The sequence below is a fragment of the Chlamydomonas reinhardtii genome, chromosome 10, assembly GCF_000002595.2.
Source record: "Chlamydomonas reinhardtii strain CC-503 cw92 mt+ chromosome 10, whole genome shotgun sequence".
NCBI lineage: Eukaryota > Viridiplantae > Chlorophyta > Chlorophyceae > Chlamydomonadales > Chlamydomonadaceae > Chlamydomonas > Chlamydomonas reinhardtii.
Window position 1 is genome coordinate 830,152 of NC_057013.1, and position 27,302 is coordinate 857,453.

The following is a 27,302-nucleotide window of genomic DNA, read 5'->3' on the forward strand; positions in this document are numbered from 1 at the left end:
CTTGCGTTTTGGGGAATTACGTGCATGCGGCCAAATTGCATCACCAAGACAAGTTTCTTGGCAAGCACCTGGTATGACTCTGTTATTTCAACGCAGTGCGGATTTTAATGTTGTAAAACCTTGATCATACCAGGTTTGCGTGAGTTTGGAGGCCAGATAGTTCTGGTGCGTTCCCAACATACACGTCGTCCGTGCCGCGTAAGCCGAGAGAGTGAGGGGAAATCGCACTATACCCTCACATTTAGTGTTGCTGAGGCTGGAGTTGGCGTGGAGGATGCACGCTCCCTAGCAGGCGAGCGCCAGCGACACCCTGCGACACCTGCAGGTTCGAGACCCGGCGGAATCCCCTGCCGCGCTGAAACGGGGCCTACACTTTGGGGTCCCATAACCGGAAACAAAGGCGGTGAGTGGGGGGAGATCTGGCGCCAGGGGCAGCGCTGCATTGTCCAGGCACTGCAGGCCGCCAGGACGGTGGGCTAGGGTTTGGCATGGCATACAGCAGGCACGAGCAGGATGCGCTTTAGCTAGCAAGCGCGTTACGGAACATCACAAACTGCCTGCCTAGACGTGTACCAATCGCATAGTTCAGCTTTAGCAAGCTACAATACTACAGCGCACTTTCGGAACTGGCTGCCCCGAGGCCAACTGTCGGTGAAGTTCAAGGGCCGCGCTAACGTGGCGCCACGCCTGGAGCTCCGCTGGATGTGAACCAGCACTAAGCGTTGCTGAAACACGCAAACATTTCAGACTGAAAGGCCCAGACACAGGCCTGCACAGCGCTTTTAGACGTCGCCTTCCGTCTCGTCAACTTCGCGTCACAATGCCGCTTCTGTTTTTGTCGCTGCTGCACAGCGCGCGCGAAGACGCCGACATGACAGGAGCTAGCGGTAATGGCTCGAAAGCCAGTAAATGGATTGATTTACGAAGCGACACGGTGACCCGGCCGACACCGGGCATGAAGGTAACCCGGGCTGTGGTCTTCGCCGGCTTTGCGAATGCTGGTGTTGTCACGTCCTGTACGTTTGCATTGCCATCCTTCGGCTACGGCGGCGTGTAGAGTGGTGGCGTACGGTGGGGCTCGGACGGAACAGGTTAGGGTTTGGGGGCGACCGGTGCCACGCGCCGACGTAATAATACGACTCGGATGCCCCTCTGCCGTTTCTTTCCTGGCAGGCGGCCATGATGGACGCCGAGGTGGGGGACGACGTGTGGGGAGATGACCCGACCGTTAACGAGCTACAGGTGCGGGTTCGTGTATGGGATACGGGGCGTGTGACTGCAGGTGGCTAGGAGCACAAACGTACAGGTGTTGAGAACGTGCTGGATAGCTGGGTTCGCACGCAGCTGCACCCGCCCCGCTGTGTCCCCTAGACTCCACCATCCGTACCCCCGCCAACCTCCGCAATCCACCTCAACCCACCCCCCGTGGCTGCTGCCCTCCCGCCCTCCTCTGGCCCCCAACTTAGCCGCTGCCCGCCTGCCCGCCCTCCTGCCTGCCCGCCCCCCTGTCCTCCTGCCTACACCCCCTCAGGCCTACGCGGCCCAGCTGTTCGGCAAGGAGGCGGCGCTGTTCTGCCCCAGCGGCACAATGACCAACCAGATAGCCATCAAGGCAGGTGCCGGGGGCCGGGGGGCGGGGGCCTGGAGCCGCGTCGTGCTGCGGCTGCGGTGCAGGGACGGCGCGAGCCAGTGCAACGCCGCAGTGCTGCAGTGGGCCGCCGCGCTAACGTGCTGGCCAGGCCCCCAGCTACGGCCTGCGGCCGGAACTATTACCTAGTTGCGACGTCCCCCTTCGTTTCGTGTGGGTGTGGGTGTTCGTGGACACTACCGTAAATATGTGCCGACTTGCATATCTATATTCCACTCAGTCGAATGCATTGCACAACGATTCCGGTACGCACGCGGACACACGCGCAGGTCCACACGCAGCCGGGGGATGAGCTCATCTGCGCCGACAACGCACACATCTACCTATACGAGGGCGGCGGCATCGCATTCAACTCGGGTAGGTAGGCCGGCAGGAGTGCCTGCGAGGTGCGGGTGCGTGGGCAGGTTGGCACGGCTTGCATCCGGGCGGTACTCGCGTTCAGCGCCGCCTTGTAGCCCAAATCCCAACCGCAAGTTCTTTATCATAAGTAAAGCAGTACCGTCCTCACGATCCGCTTGCCTGGCCCACCGTCCCCAAGTCCCTAAACCCATTCCGCCACCGCCCCACCCCGAACCGCCCCACCCCGTTCCATTGGGCCCGGGCACATGACCCCCCCTCCAGGTGTGCAGCCCAAGCTGCTGCCTAGCGACCGCGGCCGCATCTCCGCCGCCCAGATCGCTCAGTCCATCAACATGGTGCGTCTAGCAACCGGCTGCTGTGCACGTGTGCGCTGCCTGGACAGCCATGTGACTTGGTTGCCGTGTGGCTGTTTGATTGTAAATGCCTGCTGCCGTGGCTCGTAGAAAGGAGCTCGGGGCTATTGTGCCTACCGGTGCCTGTTGATGTCTAGAGGAAAAGCGCCCACCCCACACCAGGCCTCGTTCCCGCCTGGGCACGCACAGCCCCCCACCTATATACACACACTGCAACCATGCACGCACACACACGCACACACGCACGCACGCACGCACACACACACGCACACACACACACGCGCGCGAACACACGCGAACATACACACACACACAGCAACCAACCGGCGGGCTGTCGTTTCGTTTCTTTCGGTGTGCAACAACAAACCGCCTGTGTCTCGCCCCCTGCCGCCCCCTGCAGGAGGACTCGCACTTCCCCACCACTCGGCTGGTGTGCCTGGAGAACACGGCCAACAAGGGCGGAGGCGCCTTCTACAGCCTGGAGCAGATGCAGGTGGGGGCGCGGGTGCGGGTGCGGGGGTGGGGGCGTCGTCGTAATATGCAAGTATGAAGTGCCGGCATCCAGTAGGAGCAGCAGGAACACACCGTTGGGGGGGTGAGGCCGGTTCGCGCGGCCGGGGGTATCCTGCAGCCGACATAGGCATAAGGCTCTTGAGTTTAGCTATCTGTGCTTCTTGTAGTGGTGCGGGATGGTATCCTTGCAAATTGCTAGCTGCACGACATTAGTGCTGAATGTGTGTGCCTGTGCGCTTTTCGCCTCCTCCTCCGCCTCCGCCTCCTCCTCCTCCTCCACAGGCCATCTCGACGCTGTGCCGGGAGCGCGGGCTGCGGCTGCACCTGGACGGGGCGCGGCTATTCAACGCCTTCGTGGAGGCCGGGTGGGTGCGCGCAAGCCGGCGGGCTGGGAAACAGACCGCAGCATACACCGGGACTGCTCCAGGGATGCGCGCGCACGTCCAACAATGCAACCCCCTGTCCGCTACAGCGCACACCCCACCATACCCCTCTCACCTCACGCCCCCCTGTCGGCCCCCTGGCTTTCTGATGATGGGGGGACGCTTTCGCTGGGCTCGGGCCTGTAACCCCACCCCGCATCCTTCCGCCCGCTTCCCGCTGCGTGTGCAGGTACGGCCCGGGTCAGGTGGGGCCGCTGTTCGACTCCATCTCCATCTGCCTGTCCAAGGGGCTGGGCTGCCCGGTGGGCTCACTGCTGCTGGGCACTGCAGACTTCATCCGCCGGGCACACAGGTAGGGAGCAGTTGGTGGCGGTAGTGGAGACCGAGTTCTCGATGATGCACAGACGGTGTTGCGCCCGCAGTAGTTCATGTCACCAACCAACCAACGATGTGTGTGTGTGTGCCCACCGTCCTGCGTGTGCCCACTGGCGCATGTGCAGGATCCGCAAAGTGCTGGGCGGCGGCATGCGGCAGGCTGGCTTCCTGGCGGCTGCGGGGCTGTACGCGCTGCAGAACAACGTGGAGCGGTGAGTGGGATGTAAGGCGCCGGTGTGCGCCGTGTTGATGCGCAAGCTCAACGCTGCGATGCCTGTGTGCCAGATTCCGACCCATTGCACAGCCTCGCGCACACGCTGGCTCTCGAACTGCCACTGCCGGCACTGACACGCCCGGCACGCCCCTGCAGCCTGCGTGACGACCACCGCCGTGCCCGCCGCCTGGGGGCGGTGCTGTCGGCTCTTCCGTACGTGGGCGCGGTGGCGCCAGTGGACACCAACATCGCCATCTTCACGCTGGCGCAGGGCTGGGACGCCAAGGTGGGGCACACGGGGTGGGATAGGAGGAATGGGGTGGCTGCTGAGGGAAAGCTACGAGTGGGACCAGTCTGCGGACTGGTCGTGGGGTAACAAGGCATTCGAGACGCGTGGTGGCAGGGCAGGCGGATGGGAGGCCTGCTGCCATTGCGCCGTGGTGGCTCATGCACGGCTGTGCGATGGAGCGTCTTGACACTCAGCACGGCAAACGCGCACACGCAGGCGATCGTGGAGTCGCTCAAGAGCCGGCACATCCTCATTTCCACAATGGCACCCGGGGTTCTCCGCCTGGTCACGCACCTGGATGTGGGTGATGAGGACATCGACGCGGTGGTGGACGCGTTGCAGCAGCTGGCGGCCACAGGCGAGGGCAAGGCGGCGGCGGATGGAGCCACCGCCGGGGGCAAGGCGGGCGGCGGTGCCGTGGGCACGCAGGGCGGCTTGAACGGCTCGGGTGGGTGCGGCTACGGTGCCAGTCCGGCGGCGGTGGCGAGCGGCGCGGCGGCGCCGGGCGCAAACGCCGGCACGGGCAGCAGCGAGTAATGGTTGCTGAAGTAAGGAGTATTATGGCTTGTGGTGACAATATGGTATACGCCCGGTAGAGCTTAGGCAGGCAGCAGGCTAGGCAGCTGTCCTAGACAGCTTGGTGTTGAAAGGTGGAGGCTTGGTGTTGGGGATCGTGCAAGAGAAGAGATGGAGAGCGTTGCGTGAGTTTGTGGTACGGTAAGAGGCAACGAGAGCTGTGGGCTTCTTATTCACGTCAGTTTTATGTGTATCAATGTGGATGGCTGGGTGCATGGAGCGGCGTGGGGCTCTGCGCCATGCTTGTGAGTACCCGCGCACCGTGGCCGGCCTAGCAGACGGGTCCGACTGTCCGTGGCCTGCGGCTGTATCATAGACCACTTGGTGCACGGCATATAAGGCCCTGCGGGTTACAGAGTCACTGGCGGCCACGCACGTCAACACGGGACCGCGTGGTGCCTGCAATTTCCGGTGGACAACTCTCAAGTTCGGAGGGGATTTCATTATATGAGCCGTTGTGGCGGCGCACCCGCCTCGAGGCAGACCGGCACAGATGACAGCTCCGGTATTCGTTAACCGGTGTGAGATGGAGCTTTGTAACTTATAAGTATGTAAAACGCAGTGCGCAGTAAACACAAACCGCAACTCCCCGGTGCCGTGCACAGAACAACAGTCACAATGTTGTGGTCGTCAACTCACGTCCCACCCATGCATGTACGTGCGTGCATCATGCATTCACAGCCCTGACCTTATCTTGTTGGCCCCGCCGTCGGCAACTGCTCCCACACCCGCACTGCGCCATCAACGCCGGCGCTCACAACCCGGCGGCTGTCCGCCCCCCAGCTAGCGCTCAGCACGCTGCGCACGTGCCCCTTGAGCTGCGCCCGCCGCCGCCAGCACACGCCCACCACCGCCCCAACACCACCGCCGGCCCCAGCCTTGCCTTCCGCGCAGCACTCCCACACCGCCACGCCCTCACTTCCCGCCGTCAGGAGCATCCTCGAATCCCGACTGAATGCCACACAAAACGTGGTGCCGGGATCATCAACCGCCGCCACGTCTACACGCTCCCGGCTCGCGGCATCAAACACCACCAGCCCCGCCTCCCGCACCGCCGCCGCCACCCACCGCCCGTCACCCGACGCCGCCACGCCCGTCACCCAAGGCAGGCCGCTCTTGTTGCACGACAAATTTGCCGTACAGGTTCGCGCCGCCACGTCAATCTCGTGTACGTCACCGTCGTAGTTGCTGCAGTACAGGCGCGTGCCGCACGGGCTCCACGCCACGGCGCTGTAGGCTGTGGCGTAGTCCCCCGCAGTGCTGATCAGTGCCAGAGCCTTCGCCCCCACGGCGCCAGCTGGCAGCTCACCTCCGTCACCAGCACCAGTAGCAGCCGCGCCCGCCGCCGCGACGCGCCACAGTGAGATGCGGTTGCCTTTGCACACGGCCGCCAGCGTGGCGCCGTCGGACGAGTACGCCAGCCCGCGCACCTCCCTGCCGCGGTGCTCCACCTCACTCAACACGGTACCGTCACCAACACGCCACACCCGAACCGTTGCGTCATCATGCCCCGCGGCGACCGTGCGACCGTCCGGCGCGAAGGCGACGCAGGCGATGGAGCTGCTCCAGGGCCGTTCCAACAGGTGTAGCAGCCGGCCGGAGGCGACGTCCCACAGCCGCAGGCGGCGGTCTTGTCCGCCAGTGGCGATGACGCCGCCGCAGCGGCTCACCGCGACTGCCTGCAGCTCCCCCGCCGGCTGCTGCTCCGCATCGCGCCTCGCTTGCTCCGCATCAGCTTCTGTCCCCGATTCGCTTGGGTTGGTTGGTACTGGTGCTGCGGCCGCGACCGCAGCCGCGGCCGCGGCCGCGCTTTCCAGGACCTGTGCAGACACCTCCCAGAGGCGAGCGGTACCGTCCCGTGACACAGACGCCAGCAGCAGCCCTTGCCCGTCTGGAGCAGCGGCGGTAGCATCCGGCCCCGGGCCCAGCGGCGCCCAAGCCACTGCCGTCACCTCGTTCGTGTGTCCGCGCAGCGAGGACACGCAGGTACCGCTGCGCGGCTCCCACACCCGCACCACGCCGTCGATCGTGCCCACCGCCAGCAGCGGCATCGCGCCCGCGGCCCCCCTGGCTGCCGCTTCCGGCGCGGCCACTCCTGCTGCTGCCGCAACGGATGAAAGCGGCCGTGGTGACCAGGCGACGCACTTGACGCAGCGGCCCGAGCCGTCGGCGGCTGCGGTGTCGTTGGGCGTACGCAGCCGGGCCAGCAATGCGCCGGTGGTCGCGTCCCTGAAGGCAGGCAGGCAGGAGACACATCATTAAGAACAGGGGTCAGACACAGGATACTGAAAGAGGACAGAGCGCATGAAGAGCATATGAGATTGGATAAGTACACCGCTTTAGTAGCGCGACAAGAACACCTACCAAACGGCGGCGCTTTCATCGTAACTGCCGGTGGCAATAAAGCGTCCGTCTGGGGAGTAGTCAACTGCCATCACGGAATTGCTGTGCGCCTGACTTAACGTCAGTAGCACGGGCGGCGGCGGGCCGGCGTTGGCAGCAATGCTGCTGGCACCGCCGTTGGCGGGCGGAGCCCCGTTGCCGCCGTCACCGCCACCTCCAAACAGGGCCTCCCAAGGGTGGCTCGCGCCGTTGCTGGCGCCGCCATTGCTGGCCGCGACCGGCGCGGCCTGAGGCATGAACAGTGACTCCAGAGGCGAAGGGGCGGGGGCGGGGGCGTCTGCCGCCTTGTGCTGTGCGGGCGCCTGCTCGGCCCGCACGGCGAAGAGCAGCTCATCAAAGGACACCATGCCGTCGCCCTTGAGGTCAAGCCTGCAATGAATGAGCACGCGCGGCCGCGCTTTTTGTTAGTAATTACACGTGGCTAAGGGCTGCCGCGTCATGGTGTCTAGGCTAGGTTGCTGGGGGAGGTTGTCTGTTATTGTCCATGGCAATCTGCACACAACACACACACACACACACACACACACACACCACCCCTCCCCCCCCACACACACATAGCGTCAGGGCGTGTTTCCTTTGTCCGTGTGCTCCCTAAGCAGCGTCAGAGCACTGCTCACTACACACACTCACTGGCTCATGTGCGTCATGACGAACCGCAGCTGCTGCTCGCTCAGCCCCGGCACACAGTCCAGCAGCAGCCGCGCCAGCTCCCGCGGATCCAAGCGGCCCTCACTGGCGGCGGCGGCGGCGCCGCCAGAGGCAACGGCGGCGGCGCCAGGGGCAGCGGCAGCAGCGGCAGGGGCCGCGTCGCTCGTGCCGTTGGTGCTGGGCCGGGCGCTGGCGGCTGTGACGTGGCGGCGGAAGGCGGCGCGGGCGGCGGCGGGGTTGGCTCGACAGTGGTCCGTCACCAGCCGCAGCGCGGCCTGCAAGCAACAGGGTGGACAGCAGGATGTGACACATGAGGTAGCAGGACAGGAGGATCGTGTGGCGACGCTCTGCTGACCCAAGGTCGCAGGTAGGTGGCAACAGAGAGCTGCCGAGCCTAGGCCTAGGCTAGGGGCTTACCGCCCCGTCACGCAAGCATACGCCCTGCTCCTGCCCCCGAGCCCCCGGGCGCAATCTTCAAGCCACACCATCTTCCACCCACCTTGACCTCGCTGGTCTCCAGCATTGCCGCCGTGCCGCCGGACGCGCCCGCCTGCACCTTATCCACACCCGCCTCCGCCCGCCGCTCCTCAGCCACCCGCCGCGCAGCCACAACCCACATGCGGGTAGCCTCCAGAAATTCGCGCTGCGTCACGGATCGATCCTCGTTGGAGTCAATGATCGCCATGATGTATTTTATCTCCGAGGAGCTGACTCCGGGCACCAGCTTTTTGACCAGCTTTGCCAGCTCCTCCGCCTCCAGGGTGCCGCTGCGGTCGGCGTCGAAGGCCTCAAACATGGCAGAGAAGCGCACCTGTGTGTGTATGTGTTGTATGTGTTGTGTGTGTGTTGTGTGTGTGTGTGTGTGTGTGTGTGTGTGTGTGTGTGTTGTGTGTTTGTGTTGGACAACGAAATGGGAACGAGGTGGGGTATGCGTATGAGGGCAAAGCTCACTGCGAGCCCAAAGTAAACAAGAGAACCGTAGACCGCATGTAAGGTCCGTACACGGCTGTTAAGGGCTCGCGGGACATCTCCCTTCCCCTTGTGCTTTCTAACACGAATAGCGGGTCTGCACACACACACACACACACACACACACACACACACACACACACACACACACACACACACACACACACAGTGCGGGCAGGAGCACGCTGCCGTTAGCTGCCGGCTCGCCCCCTCCCATCGCCCCGCACCCACCCGGTTCTCCTTGAGGTAGCGGTCCAGACCGCCAAACACGCCGTCTAGCACGTGGCCCTCCACCAGCTCCAGCCAGCACCCCTCGTCCGCAGCCCCGGATCCACCCAGCCCCTCCAGGCGTGTCTCCGGCTGCCGCCAGCGCCCCAGCAGCTGGGGGTAGGTGTCAGGTCCCATGTAGCCTGCAGCGGCGGCAGTAGCAGCAGCGGTAGCGGCAGCAGTGACGGCGGCGTCAGTGGCAGCGGCAGAGCTTGCAATGGCCTGAAGCGAATGGCTGATGCAGCAATGGTCTCGTCCTGCTTACATCCTGTTCCCGCATTCGTACATTACACACGCGCCGCAAGGCGCACGCACATACACACGCACGCACACATGCCATGCCTTCCCTTGTGCTTTGTCGCCGCATGGCGTCATGATAAGTGCACAGCCTAGCTCACGCACGCACCCGCATACACGGCGCCGCTGGCCCTGTGCAGCAGGTACCGCCGCCCCTCCCAATTCAGCGGCTCCAGGCTCCAGGGTCCCAGGCCGCTGCCGCCCGCAGCAGCAGCACCAGCGGCGGCGGGGGCGGGCGCGGGCGTGACCGGAGGCGCGTCAGCACGACCTGTGTCGGCAGGGCAGGGGCGAGCGTGTGTGTGTGTGGGGGGGGGGCACCTCAAAGGACATGGCGCGGCTTTCTGTGCTTAAGCGATGCATGTGGACTTGCCTGGCTACCAACAGGCCAGCCATTCCCAACCTTTGCCCCTTGTTCCCTGCCCCGATGATCCCCAACCCGGCACCGTGCCGTGCTCACGCCGGAGTTCTTCCACGTCGTACACGACCAGGCTGCGGTCCCCGGTGCCGTTCATTTCGCCCAGCTCGCCGTTGTTCGCCACCAGCCTCCGGCCGTCCGGGCTGAAGGCGGCGCAGCGGTAGCCGGGCAGCCGCGCCAGCCTGCGCACCCGCACCTGCTGCTGGCTCCCACTGCTACTGCCTGTGCTGGTGCTGCTACTGCCATGTTGAAGCTGTTGTGCGACTGCCACGGAAGCGGAGGACGCGGAGGCAGGTGACTCCGTCACCTCCCAAAGGCTCAGCTGCCGCTTCGCGCTGTTGTCTTCGACCAGTGCGATCAACCGCCCGTCGGCGCTGTAGGCGATGGCGGTGCCGCCGTTGAAGCCGAGGTGTGGGTCTGCGGCCTGGGGGCTGCTGGCTGCGCCCTGCTCCGTCAGCTGGGCCACCTCCCCGCCCGTGGCTGTGTCCAGAATCTGGGCGGGTGCGGGCGTGAGAGAAGGCGGAATAGCACTCAGATGGATAGCGGGATAGAATGGCGACGTCGCGAAGCAACAGGGAAATGCTGGAAAAGGGGAGGGGGCAGGGCGCAAGTGACTGACAGCAACACGAAAGAGACCGGGCATGCCGCATGCGGCAAAAGCCACGTCTTATATCTTAAAGTCGCATCTAAGCAACGCGCCTTGCTCCTTCACGCTCGCTCACTCACCAGGGCGATCCGGCTGGTGGTGAGTGCGATCTGGCGACCGCCCGCCCGGCAGTACGACAAGCCCCTGATGGAGCCGCCGCCGTGGTGCGGCCGCAGCGCTGCCAGCTGGCGCCCCGTGGCGGCGTCCCACACACGCACGTCGCCGCCGTTACCCGCGGTTGCCAACTGTATAATACCGTATAGTGATGGAAGGTGGGGGCAGGAATGAGTTGGGGCAAGTTGGCGCAATTGGGCGGTGCTGAAGGTGATGGCAAGTACGGCATGCGGTGCCTTCTGCTCCGTGTGCCCACCATCGCCGCCCAGCACCCGCGCACCCACCTGCTTGCCGTCTGGGCTCCACTGGACGCACTCCAGCCCAGGGCTTGCAGTCGGCGGCCCGGCAGGGGGCCCGCTGCGGCGCGGTTGGCTGCTGGCGTCGTTGGCCTGTCGGGAGGGGAGGAGGCAGGAGCAGGAGGAACGCACACCGCGGCAGCGTTGAGGCCAGCAACAACGCGTTCCAGTTGTCTGAATACGGTAACGCGAGCTGGACACACGTGAGCCGTGATGTTCCTGCACGCACCTGCAGCACGGCCATGCACGGCGGCCAGGACTGCAGCGACCTCGGCAGCACAGACACGCAGCGCCAGTCGTGGCCGCGGTACGCCGCCGCCGCCAGCCGGTGCAGCGCGCAGGAGATGGGCGTGGTGGCCAGTACCTGGCCCACGACCCAGGAGGATCCAGAGGATCCAGCATCAGGATCCACCGCGCCGGCACCCCCGGATCCAGATCCAGCTGCCTCCGCGGCTGCTGCCAGGGCCTGCAGCCTGTCCTGCTCCGCCCGCAGCCATCTCAGCACGTCGTGGCACAGCGGGCTGGGGGCGGCCAGCGCGGCCAACGCACCGATGAGGTCGGGCGCGCAGCCCGCCGCCACCACCGCCCGCAGGAACCCAAAATCCCCCACCAGCACCTCCAGCGCCAGGCGGCACTGCTGCTGGCCGCCGGCTGTAGCACCGGCAGTGTCCTCACCGGCGGCAGTGGTGGCGGCTGTAGCAGCCGCGTTGGCTGCAGCCACTAGGTGTGCCGCCGCATACTTGAGCGTGTAACGCAGAGAGCTGCTGGACGCGCCGAACAGTGCTACTGTCGCTTCGGTTTCGCCGGTGCCGGTGCTACTGCCGGTGGGGGCTGTAGCCGGGGCCTTGGAGGCCTCGGCGGGGGCCTGGGAGTGGCGCTGCCACAGCCGTGCGAGATGTAGTCCCAGGCGGGCGTGCCCGGCTGCGAGGCACACGGCGAAGGCGCCGCTGGCACTGGGGTTCAACAGCCACTCGCCCAGCGTCTTGTGCACCTGTGAGCATCGGCGTACGGCAGTAGAGCACATGCACGAGCGTGTTCATAAATGGACTCCGCGGGTTCAGCGGGCCCAACCGGGCAGAGCCCCCCCGCCCGCCCACGCACGCACCCACCCGCTACCACCATCCACGCACCCACCCCCCGCCCACCCGCCCTCACCATGTGCAGGTGGTGGTCCTCTACGCCGAACAGCACCGGGTGGCCGGGCAGCGCGGGCACGGCGCCGCCCAGACCCAGCTGCTGCACCAGCGAGTGAGACAGCGGCCTGCAGCGGGGCGGAGGGGGGGAGGGGGAGGGGACGCGGAAGAGAGGGAGGTGGTGGAGGAGGTGTGCAGGACGTGTGCAGGAAGTGGGGTAGTCGATGCGGGATCGGGAAGAGGGCACAGCGTCGACTGGTGTTCGTAGTATGGGAGGCGTGCAAAGGGAGGTGTGGATCGGTGGGCGATGCCGCGCCATCGTTGGCCGGCGTTGTTTGCCCTAATGCCTAGCTTGGCCGAGATACTTTCAAACTCCAAACTCACTCTTTCGCCGCCATGATCACCGCAATGAGCTCCGTGACCTGCGTCGCCGTCACGTTCGCCGACTGCGCCCGCCAGCCGTTGCTGCTGCTACTGCCTTGGACGCCGCCGCCCTCCAGCCGCGCATACGCAGCCTCAAACACACGCCGCAACAGGGCGTGTGCGTCCGACAACATCGGCGCCCGCCCCCCCGGCAGTAGCAGCTGCTCAGCATCCGTGCCGCCCCCGGCTACTGCCGAGGCGATTGTGTAGTACACCATGACGCCTCCAGCAGCCTCCGAGCTGCTACTGCCGGTGGCCGGGGCGCGCAGCGCCGACGGCTGTAGCAGCGTCACGGCGCCGCCGAAAGCACGGTGCAGCGCTGGCAGCACTTGGCCGGTCGCTGCGTCGGGGCGGGTGGTGGCCATGAAGCGGACGCAGCTCGGCAGCCGCGGCAGTAGCGTGGTGAGCACCTCGAGTGCCTTGTTTCCGCACACAGTGGGGCACGATACCCCCGGCTCTCCCGAGCCACGGCCACCGCCACTGCTCGTGCTACTGCCGTTTGCGCCAGCCGCCGCGGCAGTAGCGGCTGTAGCAGCAATGGCTGCCAGCTGCTGCTCCAGTGGATCTGCCTCATCCAGGGCGTCGATCAGGATGAGGATGGGCTGCGAGGTGGAGGCGCGGCCCTGCAGCAGCGCGCCCTGAAAGGCCACGAGCGGCTGTAGCAGCAGCATCTGAAAGGCCTTCTCCGGCTCTTGAAGGGCCGCCACCGCCTTCACGTCTAGCCCCAGGAGTACAGCACGAACCTCCGGTAGCCTGTGGGCGCACGCGCAAAGCCGCAAAATAGATCAGCACAGGTGCCTCTGCTTTCATCCGGACGATCGGATCGAATTGCTGCGCGGTCTGCTCTAAACCGCCACTACAAGCTCTGCAGCAAGTAGCAAACTACCGTGTAGGATAACGCGCGCCAATGCCAGTCGCCAATGATACGAAATCCAAAGCTCACTTCTCTGCCAGCTGGAAGGCGATGGACTTGATCATGCGGACGGGATCCAGCCGCCGCGCATCGCTGTACTTGAGGAAGTGGTAGGCCACCGCGCACCCTGGGGGCAGCAGACTTCCACGCTGGCCCGCACTGCTGTCCTCCACACCCTCGGCACTACTCCCGCCAGCCGCGGCCGCCGCCAGCTGCGCTGACACTGTGCTCTTGCCCTCGCCCGCGCCGCCCACCACACACAGCAGCCGACTGCTACCGCTGCTGCTTCCATCGCCGACGCTGGGGCCACCGCCCGCCTCCAGCCAGCGGCGCAGCGGCTCCCAGTGCCAGTGTGTGCCGCCGGCCCGGGCCGCCAGCTTGCGCACGTCCACCCGGTAGCTCAGCGGCTCCAGTAGCACCTGCTCATAGGACAAACGTCATAGAATACGTGTGTGTCATCACATGCGGAGTCAGTTGACACGTTTGTGCAGGTGTGAGCTTGTCCGCCGCCCTGACTTCCAGACCCAGTGTCAAGCCAACGGCGCCCCGGCACTGCCCGAGAGCTCCCAGCAATCCAGCCAGCCAGCCACCACACGCGCTCCTCCCTCCACACACACACACACACACACACACACACACACACACACACACACACACACACACACACACACACACACACACACACACACGCTTGTCGCGTTCCTCTGATTTGCGCCATAACCTGTACTGACTTTGGGCCCACCCTCCCCATGCCGCTGCCCCGCGGCATCGACGTCCCCATAAGCTGTGCGTGTACTTGGACCTGGTGCTACATGGCCGCATGAGGGGAGTACCTAGCGTGTGCCGCCTCCGTCACACCATGGAGTGGGGAGCGGGGGTTTTTCCCCCGCCAGCCCATGGTGCTGACACCCCATTTGCATTTGCCGTCATGCATGCGCCCATGCCGTCCCCCGCCTGTTTACTTGCTCGTGGTCGCCCACCCTCCGTCTCTTTCCTAAATCGCGCAACCCCTAGTATAGTTAATTGGGCTGGGACTGGGCTGCGTGTTTGCTCTTGCTCGTCGCGCGCCGCCGCGCTAACATGTTCCTTCGCTCTTGTTCGTGACACTCCCCTGCTGCCGCCCTGTGCTCTGTTGTTTTCTTATTCGCTCGTAGGTGAGAATTTCATCGAGGATTGGGCGGGAGCTTGGACTTAGCGGCCAGGAGTAGCGACGCGGAGCTAGGAATCGTAGGAGTGCCTGGGCCTCACGGTACCGTGAGCACATGCATGGGTTTGCACCCTTGAGAGCGTGTGGACACTAATTCCCCCTCGAGGTTAGAGTAGCGGGGGTTGCGCGATTTCCGGTTGGTAAGACCGGCGGCTCACCGCAGCAGGTATGCGAGGTAACTTAAGGTAACATCCGTAAACCGTCGCTTTGCTGCATCGCATACACTGTCTTTGCGCAACGTTTTCCTTGTGCTCTTTAACACACACACACACACACACACACACACACACACACACACACACACACACCTGCAGCCGCAGCTTGGCGTCAAACAGGTCACAGGAGCCGTAGCGCTCCTCCACCAGGCCCAGGATCATGTCCTTGTCGGCCTGAGGGTGGAGTTGTATGTGTGAATGTGCATTGGAGAAGCAATTTGTGCGTACCGTGTTCTAGGAGTATTGCAAAGGAGTATGAATTTGACACAACGTGTCTAGAAGATGTTAGTCAGGCAGAGGGCAGGGACTGCAGGTAGAGACAAGACCGCGCAACAGGCACTGTCCCGCCTCATGCTCCTCCGCGCCCCTGCCCCCTTACTTGCAACAACACAGGCCCCGTATCTACTACATACCTGCTTGAAGCACTCGGCGCTGCGCACCGCAATGGATCCAAACACGTGGTGTCGATCCGCGGGGGCCAGCTGCATGTGGAAACCGTCGGACCCGTGCACAGACAGCGTGCTGGCCCTGTTTGTTTGCAAGTGTTTTCAGGTGTTTAAGAGAGCGTACCGTATGCACAGGCGAGGCGACGCACTGGACGGCAGGACTCGGTGCTCTACCATCCCCAACCAATCCCCCACCGTACCGTGTGCCGCCCTCCTCTGCCCATCCTTCCGCCCTCAATCCTTCCCCGGTACCAGTCTTCCTAAGCAGCCCTCCATCTCACCATTCGAAGATGCACCAGCCGCGGGTGGCGGGGCTGGTCATCTCGCGGTCCAGGACCACCAGCGTGCCGCCGCCGCAGCCCGCCACAGTGGCGGCGAAGGCGGCGGCGGACACGTCGTGCCGCTGCTGCGGGCTGTCGGCGTGCTGCGTGACCGCCAGGATGTCAATCCACACCGCCACGTCGTCGCCGGCGTCCTCCAGGAAGGACAGCACGTAGTCGAACAGCCGGCAGGCGCGGTTCTTCCACTGCAGGGTGATGTGAGTGGAATGGTGGTTGTGGTTGTGGTTGTGGTTGTGGCGACGTGGATGTGGTTGTACGTCGGTACGCAAGCCACGTGAACTGCTGTTGGTCGCCCTACACCCGCGCACCCCCTCACACACAGCAGCCACGCGCCCTCGCGCAACAGCTCTTCCCCAGCCAGTATAGGGCGGGGTAACCGACGCGACACGCAACCGACGACAGCAGACTCACACCCTTGCCAACCTAAGTGGCAACCCTCCGGCTGCGATGACGTACCGCATGGCTGATGAAGTACATGGGCTGTGCCACATCACCCGGCAGCACCGGGCCCTCGGGCGGCGGCAGCTCCAGCAGCCGGCAGCGCCGCGCGCGCGTCAGCGGCTGCACCCACAGCGAGTTGACCTCCGCGGTGGACAGGTGCGCGAAGCGCGGGGCGCCGAAGTGGGCCAGCAGTGCGGCGCGAATGCGGCGCAGGCCCGCCAGCGTGACGCCCATGCGCGAGGTAGCGAGTGGGTCTGGGCGGCGGGAGGGAAGGGGTTCATGGCGGGGCGTTGGGCAAGGGGTGGAAGTGTGAGAGACACATGGGTTTCCGGCGCTCAGAAGTGCGGAACTGTTTACGGTGTCCGCTGCCCCCGACCGTGCCCCAACCCGGCCCCCAAAACCACGCGGCCGCTCGCCCCTAAGCTCTGAGGGCCTCACCTTCCAGCGGCTCCCGCAGCTCCGCAGGCACTGTGGCCATGAGGCCTTGGCCCAGGCGCACCGGGGTCGCGGGCCGCTCGGGCGCCTGGCGCTGCCGCTGGTGTGCAGCCACTCCCGGCCATCGCATGAAAGACGGGCACTCCGGGTTTGGCCCTATGTTCGCAGCCATGGTACTGGCTGCACTTCCAGACCGAGCACCCCTCTGAGTTAGAAGTCGGGGCTCAGAAGAGACCGGCGATTGCTGGCTGCGGGAAACGGTAAGCCGGAGAGGGAAGCTGGGGCGTCCACTGGGACGAGCCCGAGCCAACCCGCCAGGGCACGCGAAGTTCCCCCTACCCGCAGGGCTTTCACGTTCAATGCAAGTAAGGTCCAGACCGTTGAGTTCGTAACACCAGGTCGCAGTCTAGCCCTAGTCCGATGCCCGCATTTTGCATTCCGCACTGGATTAATCAGCTTCCGGCTTGCTTTAATATATTTCCACTACCACAGTTGCAGCAAAAACAAAGCGCGTATGCATAGGTAAAGTCAACTGGTCAATATGAACGTCCGGTGTTGCTTGTAGCGCCAACTATGTCGTCAAGTCCAAGTGTGTTGTAACTAGTATACTGCAAGAAATAAGCAAGCCTTCTCCATTTGAGTGAGCTGATTGGCATGGCGCAAGTGCGCAACCGCAACCCGCGTGCCGATGGATCCGACACGGGAGTACCGTGGTGGTCGTGTGATGGGACAGGGTTCAGGCAGGTTGGCGAGGTCCCATAGGGTGCAGCTGACGCCCATACCCCAAGCAGACAGCAAACAGTTTGCCGATGGATCCGACACGGGAGTACCGTGGTGGTCGTGAAATTCGCGGCTGAGGAAGTACAGGCGCTCGCGCCGTTCGACCTGCGTGAATGAGGCGCCACAGGCTATCCAGGCTACTCTTCTGACACTAGCTGACTTAAACTGCCCGAAACTACTGCAGATGCGCCGCGTTTTTGCGGTCCTCCCTGGTCCTCCCACGTGCTCCCCCCGGGACAGTGGCCCACCAAGTGTTGATTTGCATTTTTACACCCTGTCGGATCTCCCAAAACCAAGTGGGCCTTGCACGCGCGAGTCCGCCTCCCGCCTCACGTCAGAATCGGCTACCGGCACGCTCTGCTTGACGGTGCACCGGGAAAAACCGCCACGCTGGGCGTGTGCACGCAGCAAGCCGCCTCCGACCATGGACTCTGTTAAGAAAACCGCATGCATCGCCGCGCCGGCCTGAAACCCTCCTCCCTTTGTCCGTGCCCGCCCGCCACGCAAGACTCACGGGCCCGCATCATGCCTGCTTGACCCAACTGTTCCTCGCACCCAGTTACCACCTAACACCGGCCCCAGCCACGAACCCCGGCGCAGGTACACACTGTCTCTGGCCCGCCAAGTCGCGGCTGCTGCCGTCGCTGCTCCAGCTCGACCCAGCTGCGGCATTTGGCCGGCAGCGCGATAGCGCCATGCGGCCGCTTCCGTGTTAAACAGCCGCGCCCTGATGCCCCCTGTCCGGAGTATCTAATCTGTACTAGTGGCAGCTTTTCATAGCCGCCACTCCTCGTAGCTTCCTCATCCAAAGCTCTACGCGAACAATTCCACAAGCCCCCATGCCCGCCATGCGGCCGCTTGCGCCGCGGCCGCGGCATAGAATGCTGCCGCCGCATGCTGTCCAAGCTCCGCCTCGCCTTCAACACCACCTGTGCTGCTGCAGTCATCGCCGCGCCAGCACGCTCCAACGTTGCCGCTCACAGTCACCCAGACTCCACCGCAGCCCACTGCAGCTGCCGCTCCCCGCCCAGGCCTCCGGGAAAATTGGCCTGCGGGTGTGCAGCCACCGCTGCCGCCGCAAAACATCAGCCGAAGCCGGCTGCGCCCGCCCTGAAGTTAAGAACCAGCGCAGCTCCGCCGCTGACGCATCATGCCCGCCGCTGCTGCTTCGCCGCAACCGGCACACGAGCACCTGCTGCCGGGCGCGGTTGCGCGTTGCTCCACACCAGATGGCAAGGAGGCAGTCTGTGGGCGTTTAGTCCACGATCTTGATGCCCATGTTCTTGGCCGTGCCCTCAATCATGCGGACGACGGACTCCACCTTGGTGGCGTTGGTGTCGACAAGCTTCTTGGCGGCAATCTCCGCCACCTGCTTACGGGTCACCTGGCCCACGTTCTCCTTGTTGGGCTTGCTGGCACCACGGTCGATGCCTGGGGAGTGCAGAGGAAGGCGAGGGCAGCAGGCTTCAGGTGTTGGAGGGTGGCACGGAGCAGGGCGGACGGGGCGCCTATTCCTTGCTCAAGGCTCCCTGAAGGATTGAAGCAATGCGCCTGGAAGTGGATAAAAGCCCCCCTGCTGGTGATAGCACAAAGCCACACAGCTCGCTGCGCTGTATGCTGCTCGGCGGCTAAATGTGTCCAGTGTTTAGGCTTGGCGTGTTGCCCGCCCATGACACGCCAGTGCCAGGCCGCCCGTCTGACCCTGGCCTTACTGCCTATCGTTGAGAATTTATGCCGTTTAGACCCAACTCCACAGACCCCGGTTATCTGCGTGCCGCTGCTCAGGAACGCACCAGCGGCCTTCTTCAGGAGGATGGAGGCGGGGGAGGTCTTCAGGACGAAGGTGAACGAGCGGTCCTGTAGATTGCGTCAACCCAAATAGCCGTGTGAGCAATTCATACCCAGCCCATAGGAGGGGTGCAAGGGGTTTCGCCAGGGAGAGCCCGCTAGCTCTGCAGTCGCGCACCTCGTAGACGGTAATCTCCACGGGAATAATGTCACCAATCATCTTGGAGGTCTGAGCGTTGTACTCCTTGCAAAAGGCCATAATGTTCACACCCTGCAGCGCGCGGGCTCCCAGTCAGCGAGCGACCACAGCGACCAGGAGGGCCATGCAAGCCACACAAGTCCCTGACTTGCCTTGGAACCAAGAGCGGGGCCCACAGGAGGAGCGGGGTTGGCCTTGCCAGCGGGCAGAGCCAGCTTAATCTTGCCGGTCACTGCGCGCAGCCGAGATGCACAGCAGCCACAAGGTGAGCTCCCGCGCCAGGGCCTCAGGCCGCACGTAAAATGACCCCAACCCCAATTCGTAGTATTATCTATCATTTCCATCGCACTGGAGCCATTATAGAGCGCTTAGGAGGGCTGCACCCAGGCGTCCGCAATTTCTGTGCCGCCGCTTGCTTGAGCTGCTGCTCTCCTCACGACGCACCCTTAGCAGCCATGGTGGTGACCTTGCGGTTAGCAGTGGCCACGCGGGCGGGGGCAAACGCCAGGCGGGCGCTGCGGGTGGGCAGGCAGACGCCCGAACGAGGCATGACCGCGGCCATATTTGCTAGCTACGTTAAAGCAAGAAAAGGCACGTGGAGTCGGTGAAGTGGGAAAGATTGGTGTGGGATACTCAGAGCTGTGGAGCAAGCCGCGACCATGCGCAAGTCTGCATCGGGGCCCCGCGGGCGCTCGCGATTTTGAGTGTCGCCCAAGGGTTTTTATTGTCATTCCTATATCTTTCTAGGTAGCGACTTCTCCTAGATAGCTACACTGCCTGCACACGGGCGACAGGGCAAACGCAGTATGTCGCCAGTGCAGTTTACCCTAAGTAGCTAGTATCATGACCTACAAGCGTGCATAGCCATATTGAGTCACAGCTGCACGGCACCGGCGAAGCAAACCGTCCAGCGCCGGCCGGTGTGGCCTTTCAGCAGCGCAGCAGGTTTGCAGTGGGCCCCCTGCGAGCGATTTATTGTGCGTATTTGAAATCATTAGAGACATGGATGAAGATGACGGCTGGACGGTGGTGCGCGGGAAGGGCAAGGCCGCCAAGCGCTCACCCCTCAAGCGTGTGCGCGACGAGTGCTGCCCCGGCGGTGAGTGTGGGACCTTCGCCCTACCCTGGTACGACCCCCCCGCCCTCACGGGCGCCATGACCGCTCCAAATATCACTACCTGAAACCTCCAGTACTGATTCTGCCAATGCGAACAGACGGCGGGCCGTGCACAGCGGCTCCGGCGGACAGCGCTGCAGCCACGCATGGGCCCAGCCAGGGCAACACCACCGCCGCCGCCGCCGCCCCAGGCTGGCCAGCGCCCGCTGCCGACGGCAACCGGCGGCCCGCCAAGGGCAACCGGCGGGGCTTCCGGGAGCGTACGCCCGCGGAGCAGTGCGACGCGCTCATAGACGCAGTGAACACGTGCAGGTGTGTGCGCAGTGTATGTGGTGGTGTATGAGGGGAATGCTCTGTGGGACGTGCACGAAGCTGGGCACGGCAGGGGTTCTGTGCGCGTCTTCAATTTGGTCAGCTCGGGTGGCTGCGGCTCGGTTTTGGGCTGGGGTGCGGCGCAGGGGAAGCGCACACAGCACGTGGCACTAGCAACCCGCTATTGTTACCCCCCACTCCTTTCTGCCAGGCGTGAGGTGGAGGACAGCCCCTTTTACATGAGCTTGTTAAAGGTCAGTATGAATCATGAAGGGAGCGGCCGAATCACATTGTCGGGCACGCACGCGTGCGCATCCAACGCCAGCGCGTGGTGCCCCACATCCCCCGGGTCTCGGCAGTTGCAGCAGCAATCGATGCCACAGGGCCAAATCACTTATCCGCTGCGTACGTTGCTGCTGCAGGTCATGCGTGATGCCTCCACAAAGCTGAGCTACCTAGCCACCGGCAGCAGCAGCGGCAGCTGCAGTAGCGGCAGCGGTAGTGGAGGCGGCGACGACGGTTCAGGCGGGGGGCAAGACGGTGCCATGGAGGGGGTGCACGGCGGGGCGGCGGCGGCGGTGGGGCCGCAGTCGGGGTCGCGCGCGGGCGGCGAGTGGCGGGCTCTGCGGCGGCTTGTGGTGTACGGGCTGGGCTCACCCCACGAGAGCCGCGTGTCCAGATACCAGGTGCGCTGGGGCTTGGTGCTGCCGGCCGCGGGTATGTCACTCCCACTGACACAGCGACACAGCAGTGCCAGCAGCTCCCTTGCCTTACACCGTGTCACACACGTCCAAATGCCAATGTACTGCTGCCCAAACCGCTAGCAAACACCTGTTCCGTCTCCAGCGCTTCTGCCACTGGGGGAGAACATCGCATCATTGTTCGCCTCCCGCACGCCTTGCAGCTGGCGCTGGTGCTGCTGCTACGAGACCAGGTGCTGCCAGGGCTGCGGCAGCAGCACCCGGCGGCGGAGCCGAGGCCAGTGGGGGCAGAGCCGGGGCTAGCGGGTGCAGGAGCGGGGATGGGGGAAGCGGAGCCCATGAGCACAGAGGCGCTTGCGGCTGCGGGTGCGGGTGCGGGTGCGGAGGCGGGGGCCGCGGCGGCGCCCGTACAACAGGAGGGTGCCGTACAGCTGTACGACCCCGCGTTTGATGACGTGGACGTGCTGGCGCTGCGGAAGCTGGGCCTGCAGGTGAGGTTGCGAGGGAGGCTGCCCCGCGCTTTGCCGCGCAGCATGCAGCCATGCATATGGGGAAGCTGGGTTCGCAGCCGCATGCTCGTAGTCACGCATGTTACCGGTGTGCACGAACACGATTCGGGTCGATGGGGGGTGGTAGATACCGGCCCAAACTAAACCGGACCCAAGGCAAGGGTGGCGGACATAAACGGCTCGTCCGGTCCTCATCCCGGATCCGCTGGCCGCAGGTGATTGCTGTTAACGAGGGCGGCGCGCGGCGCGTGTCGGAGCCCACCTTCTTCTACCTGCCCCACTGCGAGGGAGTGCTGTGTGACGCATTGCTCGGAGCCAACTGGAGTCCACCGGTGGGTGACAGCAATGGCGGCAGCAATGGCGGAGGTGGCGGCGGCGGCCTGCCGTCGGTGGTCATCCTGGGAAACAGCTTCCGCACGTATCAGGACAGGTGTGCTTGAGTTTGGGTGGGGGCGTTGCCGTATTGGGACCTGCAGTTTGAGGCCTGCTACTCCGAGCACGTCACTTCCGGGTCTTGGGGCCACAGTTTGGGGCTTGAGTTCGCACGTGCGGAGCGAAGTGACAATGCAGTCGCGCCCTGAGCTGTCACGGCTTTTCGCCGCTCCCACATACCGCGGGCCGTGTGACTGATGTGCGGTTGCCTGCACGTCGGCGCGGCAGGTGGGAGCTGCACGCAGCCGGCGGCGGCGGCGGCGCCAGGGCGGGCAGGGGCGAGGGCAAGCCCGTGCGGCCCAGCCGCATCATCCGCAGCTGCGAGCTAGGTGAGCCGGGTTTGAAGCGCGTTGTGGCGGGGCTCGTGGCGGTGCTGGTAACAGAGGGAGGGACGGAGGGAGGGACATTCTGTGGCCGCAGGGGTTGTGGCATCGTTTGCCTAAGAGTGACCTTGAAGGCATGCTATCCCGTCGTCTAACAGTGTACCTACCAAAGTCCCTTCTGAACTCCGTGAATGACAACCAACTGATCCGCTCGCTCGGCAGGCGCGGTGGTGGAGCTGCGCACTCCCGACCTGCGCTTCCCCGCGCCCTCCGCCTTCAACGACATGTCGCTGCACCTGTTCCCGCCCGGAGAGGCCCTGCAGCACCTGCTGGCACCCACACAGGAGGCGGCGCAGCAGCCGGAGCAGCAGCAGCAGCAGCAGCAGCCGGGGGCGCAGGGCGACGGTGTGCAGGGGATGGAGTAGGAATGGGGCGGCGTTGGCTGCGACAGGAAGGCGCAACGGCGGTCAGGGGACCTTGGCGTGCTGACCTGGAGCGTTGGTGATGGTCAGTGATCTCGTGAAGAAGGCACTGATATTGTGCGGATTTAGGAGGTAGGATGTAAAGCCACAGCTGTGTGAGCGATGCCGGTGAAAGGCGATGTGCTAGCGTGGTGGTCAGAGCGTAGGTGTGTCAGGACACGACACTGCTCCATCAGTCGAGCACCTCAGCACCTCGGCTGCGTGTATTCGCATGCGATGTATGGGGGCAGCACGCATGCAAGTTGAAGACTTGTGTTTAGATGGAAGCCCCAAATGCGGCTGGGGGGCGGGGGTGGGGGCATGCGGTACTGGGGGACCGACAGCGTTCGGACCGGCGTCATCGCACATCGATGGAAGTGCAGACACACGTACTTGAGCATAACGAGTCCCTATGCACCTTTATTTACCTGCAAATTCGCGACCAGGAAACCAAAGCGATACCGATTGGCTACTTGTCCCCGTTTGCCAGGTCCCACGATGGATTTACCTGTATTAGCTGTTGCTGGTAGTCGCTTGGCAGCATCAAGCCTGTCAAATTGCGGATGCCTGGCGGTACACAGGTGCGCGCTGCAATCAATGCGCGACTGGTCCGGTGCGCTCGCGATTGAGCTAGGTCTAGACGTGTAATTCCACCCCAAGCTCAGTTGCTACGCACGTATATGTCGCAAACAGGCAAGGGGCGCTGCTTCAGGGCTTGGCGTCGTGGAGCGGTTTGGGCCACCCCGCCTCCTCAAGCTCCCAGCCCACCTCTTGCGACGCTGCTAGCGCGGGGAGCTCGGGGCGGCCCCGCGCGCACCCCAGTCAAACAACACATGCAGCTCTTGAAGGCCAGGATAGCACCAGCACGCAGCTACAGCAGCTCCTGCGCCGCTGCTGCCCCGCGTCGCACCTACCCTCCACCTCTTCCGCCCCCACCTCTCCATCTGCCACCATGCTGCTCTCAGCCTGGCGCCCCTTCCACAGCTCCACCCGGAGACCCCACCCACAAGGGCAGCCCGTTCCCTTCTCCGGACGCTCGTTCGCGAGCGCCACGACTGGTGCCCCAAGCACCAGCAGCAACAGCAACAGTAGTAGCAACAGCAGTAGCAACAGCAGCACCGGCAGTAGCAGCCGGGCGACGGGGGCCTCTGTAGACGCCAAGGAGGCTGCCAAGTTCGCGGCTCTGGCGGCGGAGTGGTGGCGCGGAGACGGCCCGTTTGCGCCGCTGCACGCGCTCAACCCGGCGCGGGTGCGCTTCGTGCGACACAGCCTTGCGGCGGCAATGGACCTGGATGCAGGGGCTCCGCAGCCGCTGACGGGTGGGTGCGGGCCGGGCGAGGGTTTAGTGAGGGCGAGGAATGTGGTGCAACTCAAACCCAGATGGCATCGAAGCGATGGGATGTTGAAGGATGGAGCCTTGGGGTCTCAGGACCTTAGCGAAGGAAGTCTGTAGACCGGTGGCGCGGTGTCACCCTGCGGTGCCGTGTACGCCGTTGCGTACCGTACACAATGCAATGCCCGAAGCGGCCAACCTCTGCGACCTTCCAAAATCACACACACACATACACACACACACACACACACACACAATATCAGATACACGCTCCCCCTCGCACATGCCGCACATGCGCCCCACAGGCCTGCGAGTGCTGGACGTGGGCTGCGGTGGCGGCATCCTGTCGGAGTCCCTGGCGCGGCTGGGGGCGCAGGTGACCGGCATCGACGTGACGCGGGAGAACGTGGAGGCGGCCAGGCTGCATGCGGCGGCAGACCCGGCGGTGGCGGAGCGCGTCAGGTGCGGACGCGGCGGGGGCTGGGGGGGGGTGGCTTTGGGAGGCTGGGGTTGTCGGTGGGGGCGGCATGGATGGGGCGTCAGGACTGCGGGACGGAGGGTCGGGATGGCTGCGTCTATGATGCGCTCTGGATGTTCTCAAACCTGATACAGCACCGCACTGCCACACACGCCATTGCCGTACACACGCCCGTTCAGGTACGAGGTGATCTCGGTGGAAGACCTGGCGGCGGCGGCGGCGGGCGGTACGACAGGACTGTACGACGCCGTATTGGCCAGTGAGGTGTTGGAGCACGTGGCGCGGCCGCACGCCTTCGTGGGCGTGCTGGCGTCGCTGCTGGCGCCGGTGGGTTGGAGGGGAGAGGGAGGGGAAGTTTGGGGTCAGATGGGTCGTGTTGGGTTCGTGCCTTCGTGGGATGCGGGTACGACTGCGGGTTGGGTGGGGCGGCGTGCTGCCGTCACCCGCTAGGCCCTACTACATGGCTGCCCACGAACAAGTAATTAATCCCACCCTTCCTGCCCCCTTTTGTCGTGTGTGCATGTGTGTGCATGCCTTCGCAGCGCCCGGGTGCGTCTGTCATCATCTCCACCCTCAACCGGTGAGTCCGCGGCTCCCGGCCTGCTCCGCTGCCCACCACCCGCCTTACCAGCATACGGCATGCCACACGCGGCCGCGCCTGTGCCCCGTGCACCCCCACTCTACATGCCTATTACACCGCTGCCTACTCACTTGGACTTCCACCGACACCGACATCCCGCGCCCCCCAACTCCGAGCCTGATATGTGACATTCCCTTCATCCCTGTGTTGCCCCTGTATCTGGTGTCCTACTTCTTTTCCTTAAGTACCGTATGCAACTTGCCTCCCCGCCTCCCTCCCCAATGGTTCTGTCGCCTGCCAGCACGCCCGCTGCCTGGGCGGTGGCCATCGCGGGTGCCGAGTACGTGACGGGGGTGGTGCCTGTGGGCACACACAGCTGGAAGAAGTTCATAACGCCCGAGGAGCTGGCGATCATGGGAGGTGTGTCTCTGTGTGTGTGTGTGTGTGTGTGTGTGTGTGTGTGTGTGTGTGTGTGTGTGTGTGTGTGTGTGTGTGTGTGTGTGTGTGTGTGTGTGTGTGTGTGTGCTTTTATGTGTGTATGTTTGTGCTAGAGAGCGCAAGGGACAGTGGTTGCCTGTGCGTGTAAGTGCGTGCGTGAATGTGTGCGTGAATGTGTATCACTCACTCACATAGATGCTGCGGGTGAGGGCTGGGGCGTGAGTCGGGCGGGGCTAGCAAGGGGCGCTGCAGGTACGGAGTGGCGGCCTGGGCGCACACACACAACACAATCGTCCCACCGCACCACCACACCGCACCCCACCACACCGCACCCGTCTCTCGTTCCGTGACCGCTCTGTACGCCCCGACTGCCACCGCACACGCGCACGCGCCCGCAGACGCCGCGGGGCTGCAGGTGTGGCACGCTGCCGGCATGGCGCCGCTGGGCCCCGCCCTCAGCTGGACCCTCACACCCGACCTGGGGGTCAACTACATCGCCAGCCTGAGGCGCCGAGACGAGCTGCAGCTGCAGCAGCAGCAGCAGCAGCAGCAGCAGCAGCAGCAGGGGGAGCAGCAGGGGCAGCAGGGGCAGGGGCAGCAGGGGGAGGCGGCAGTGCAGGGGCAGGGTCAGGAGGCGCGGGGGGCGGCGGCGGTGGTGGTAGGAGGCGCCAGCGGCATGGAGGCACCGGGGATGGGGCTGCCGTGAAGCGTGTGTAGTGGCGCGTGTGGCATAGGAATAAGGCATCGCAGGGAGAGGGGACGAGAGCTTGACAAATTTGCGGACGCAAAGCCGCTCGGTTTCGGGGCTGAAAGTTCAACCAAGTAGCTCTGTTGAGGTATGCGGCAATAGCGGCCGAAAGGTGGACGCGCTGCTCTGGTCGTCAGGTGAGGCGCTGCTTGATTGTACACTGGCCACTGGTGGAGTTTGCGGCGGCGCACGCGGCGGGCAGCCTTGCAGCTTTGCGCTGTGGGGTCGCGGCGCGGCGCGGCTACAGCCACTGGGTGCTGCGGCTTCTGGCGGATGAGAACGCTGGCTTGGTGACCGCGCTGACGGCCGCCGGTGTGACAGGCCGGGCCGCGGCGGCGTTCAAGACGGCGTGTGGCTGGGGCGACAGCTGGCGCAGTGACCTGGAGGCGATGCTGCGTCACGAGCCGGTGATGTTGGCCCTGGCTGCCCACGCGCCGGAGCAGCTGGGAGAGTACGGTACAGCGTGGAGGCGTGTCGGGGGGGGGGCTCAAGGTGTTGAGGCTGCTGCTGGCTCATGAGGGCTCTATATGGCAGCGGTGGCGACGGCCCGTGCGATGCCGTAGCTGGTGGAGGCGGTGCGGAAGGCACGTGTGTACGGGGGCGCGCACGGGGCAGCAGTGCTGGCGGCGCTGAGGGGGCACGGCGCGTCTGTGGGTGCGTTGAGGGGGTGCCTTAATTGCCTCCACAGATCGACGGCTTTGCTGGGTGCGGAGGAAGGTGGGGCCCGTTCGTTCGCTCAAACGCTGTAAATCTACTTGATATGCTTGCTTTCATGCGTGCCGT

General features: G+C 64.4%; 5 protein-coding genes across 5 annotated transcripts; 3 read left to right on the forward strand and 2 right to left on the reverse strand.

Moving 5' to 3' along the window:
• The first annotated feature begins 109 nt into the window (after positions 1-109).
• CHLRE_10g423550v5 (uncharacterized protein) lies at positions 110-5,280 on the forward strand. Its single transcript, XM_001702696.2, has 12 exons — positions 110-403; positions 853-961; positions 1,174-1,242; positions 1,532-1,612; positions 1,918-2,005; positions 2,270-2,343; positions 2,762-2,854; positions 3,157-3,239; positions 3,487-3,609; positions 3,758-3,844; positions 4,003-4,132; positions 4,352-5,280. The coding sequence occupies exons 2-12, from the start codon at positions 872-874 to the stop codon at positions 4,670-4,672; spliced, it is 1,239 nt and encodes a 412-aa protein (XP_001702748.1). The 5' UTR covers positions 110-403; positions 853-871; the 3' UTR covers positions 4,673-5,280.
• Positions 5,281-5,283: 3 nt separating this feature from the next.
• CHLRE_10g423600v5 (uncharacterized protein) lies at positions 5,284-16,929 on the reverse strand. The gene is made up of 18 exons (XM_001702529.2): positions 16,324-16,929; positions 15,901-16,139; positions 15,385-15,629; positions 15,071-15,185; positions 14,751-14,831; positions 13,266-13,654; positions 12,284-13,075; positions 11,922-12,027; positions 10,996-11,757; positions 10,755-10,859; positions 10,437-10,601; positions 9,753-10,203; positions 9,405-9,563; positions 8,963-9,141; positions 8,262-8,573; positions 7,745-8,037; positions 7,076-7,483; positions 5,284-6,940 (listed from the first exon to the last, which is right to left on the reverse strand). Exons 1-18 carry the CDS (start codon positions 16,490-16,492, stop codon positions 5,401-5,403), a joined length of 6,510 nt encoding a protein of 2,169 aa, XP_001702581.2. The 5' UTR covers positions 16,493-16,929; the 3' UTR covers positions 5,284-5,400.
• Positions 16,930-17,355: 426 nt separating this feature from the next.
• CHLRE_10g423650v5 (uncharacterized protein) lies at positions 17,356-19,685 on the reverse strand. The gene is made up of 5 exons (XM_001702528.2): positions 19,532-19,685; positions 19,240-19,319; positions 19,067-19,159; positions 18,894-18,957; positions 17,356-18,531 (listed from the first exon to the last, which is right to left on the reverse strand). Exons 1-5 carry the CDS (start codon positions 19,647-19,649, stop codon positions 18,356-18,358), a joined length of 531 nt encoding a protein of 176 aa, XP_001702580.1. The 5' UTR covers positions 19,650-19,685; the 3' UTR covers positions 17,356-18,355.
• Positions 19,686-19,829: 144 nt separating this feature from the next.
• Positions 19,830-23,241, forward strand: CHLRE_10g423700v5 (uncharacterized protein). Its single transcript, XM_043066518.1, has 8 exons — positions 19,830-20,186; positions 20,303-20,516; positions 20,728-20,770; positions 20,939-21,202; positions 21,421-21,708; positions 21,942-22,156; positions 22,387-22,487; positions 22,704-23,241. The coding sequence occupies exons 1-8, from the start codon at positions 20,090-20,092 to the stop codon at positions 22,904-22,906; spliced, it is 1,425 nt and encodes a 474-aa protein (XP_042919915.1). The 5' UTR covers positions 19,830-20,089; the 3' UTR covers positions 22,907-23,241.
• Positions 23,242-23,369: 128 nt separating this feature from the next.
• CHLRE_10g423750v5 (uncharacterized protein) lies at positions 23,370-27,280 on the forward strand. Its single transcript, XM_001702695.3, has 7 exons — positions 23,370-23,523; positions 23,636-24,261; positions 24,581-24,737; positions 24,933-25,080; positions 25,296-25,333; positions 25,635-25,753; positions 26,170-27,280. Exons 2-7 carry the CDS (start codon positions 23,895-23,897, stop codon positions 26,475-26,477), a joined length of 1,137 nt encoding a protein of 378 aa, XP_001702747.2. The 5' UTR covers positions 23,370-23,523; positions 23,636-23,894; the 3' UTR covers positions 26,478-27,280.
• The last annotated feature ends 22 nt before the right edge of the window (positions 27,281-27,302 follow it).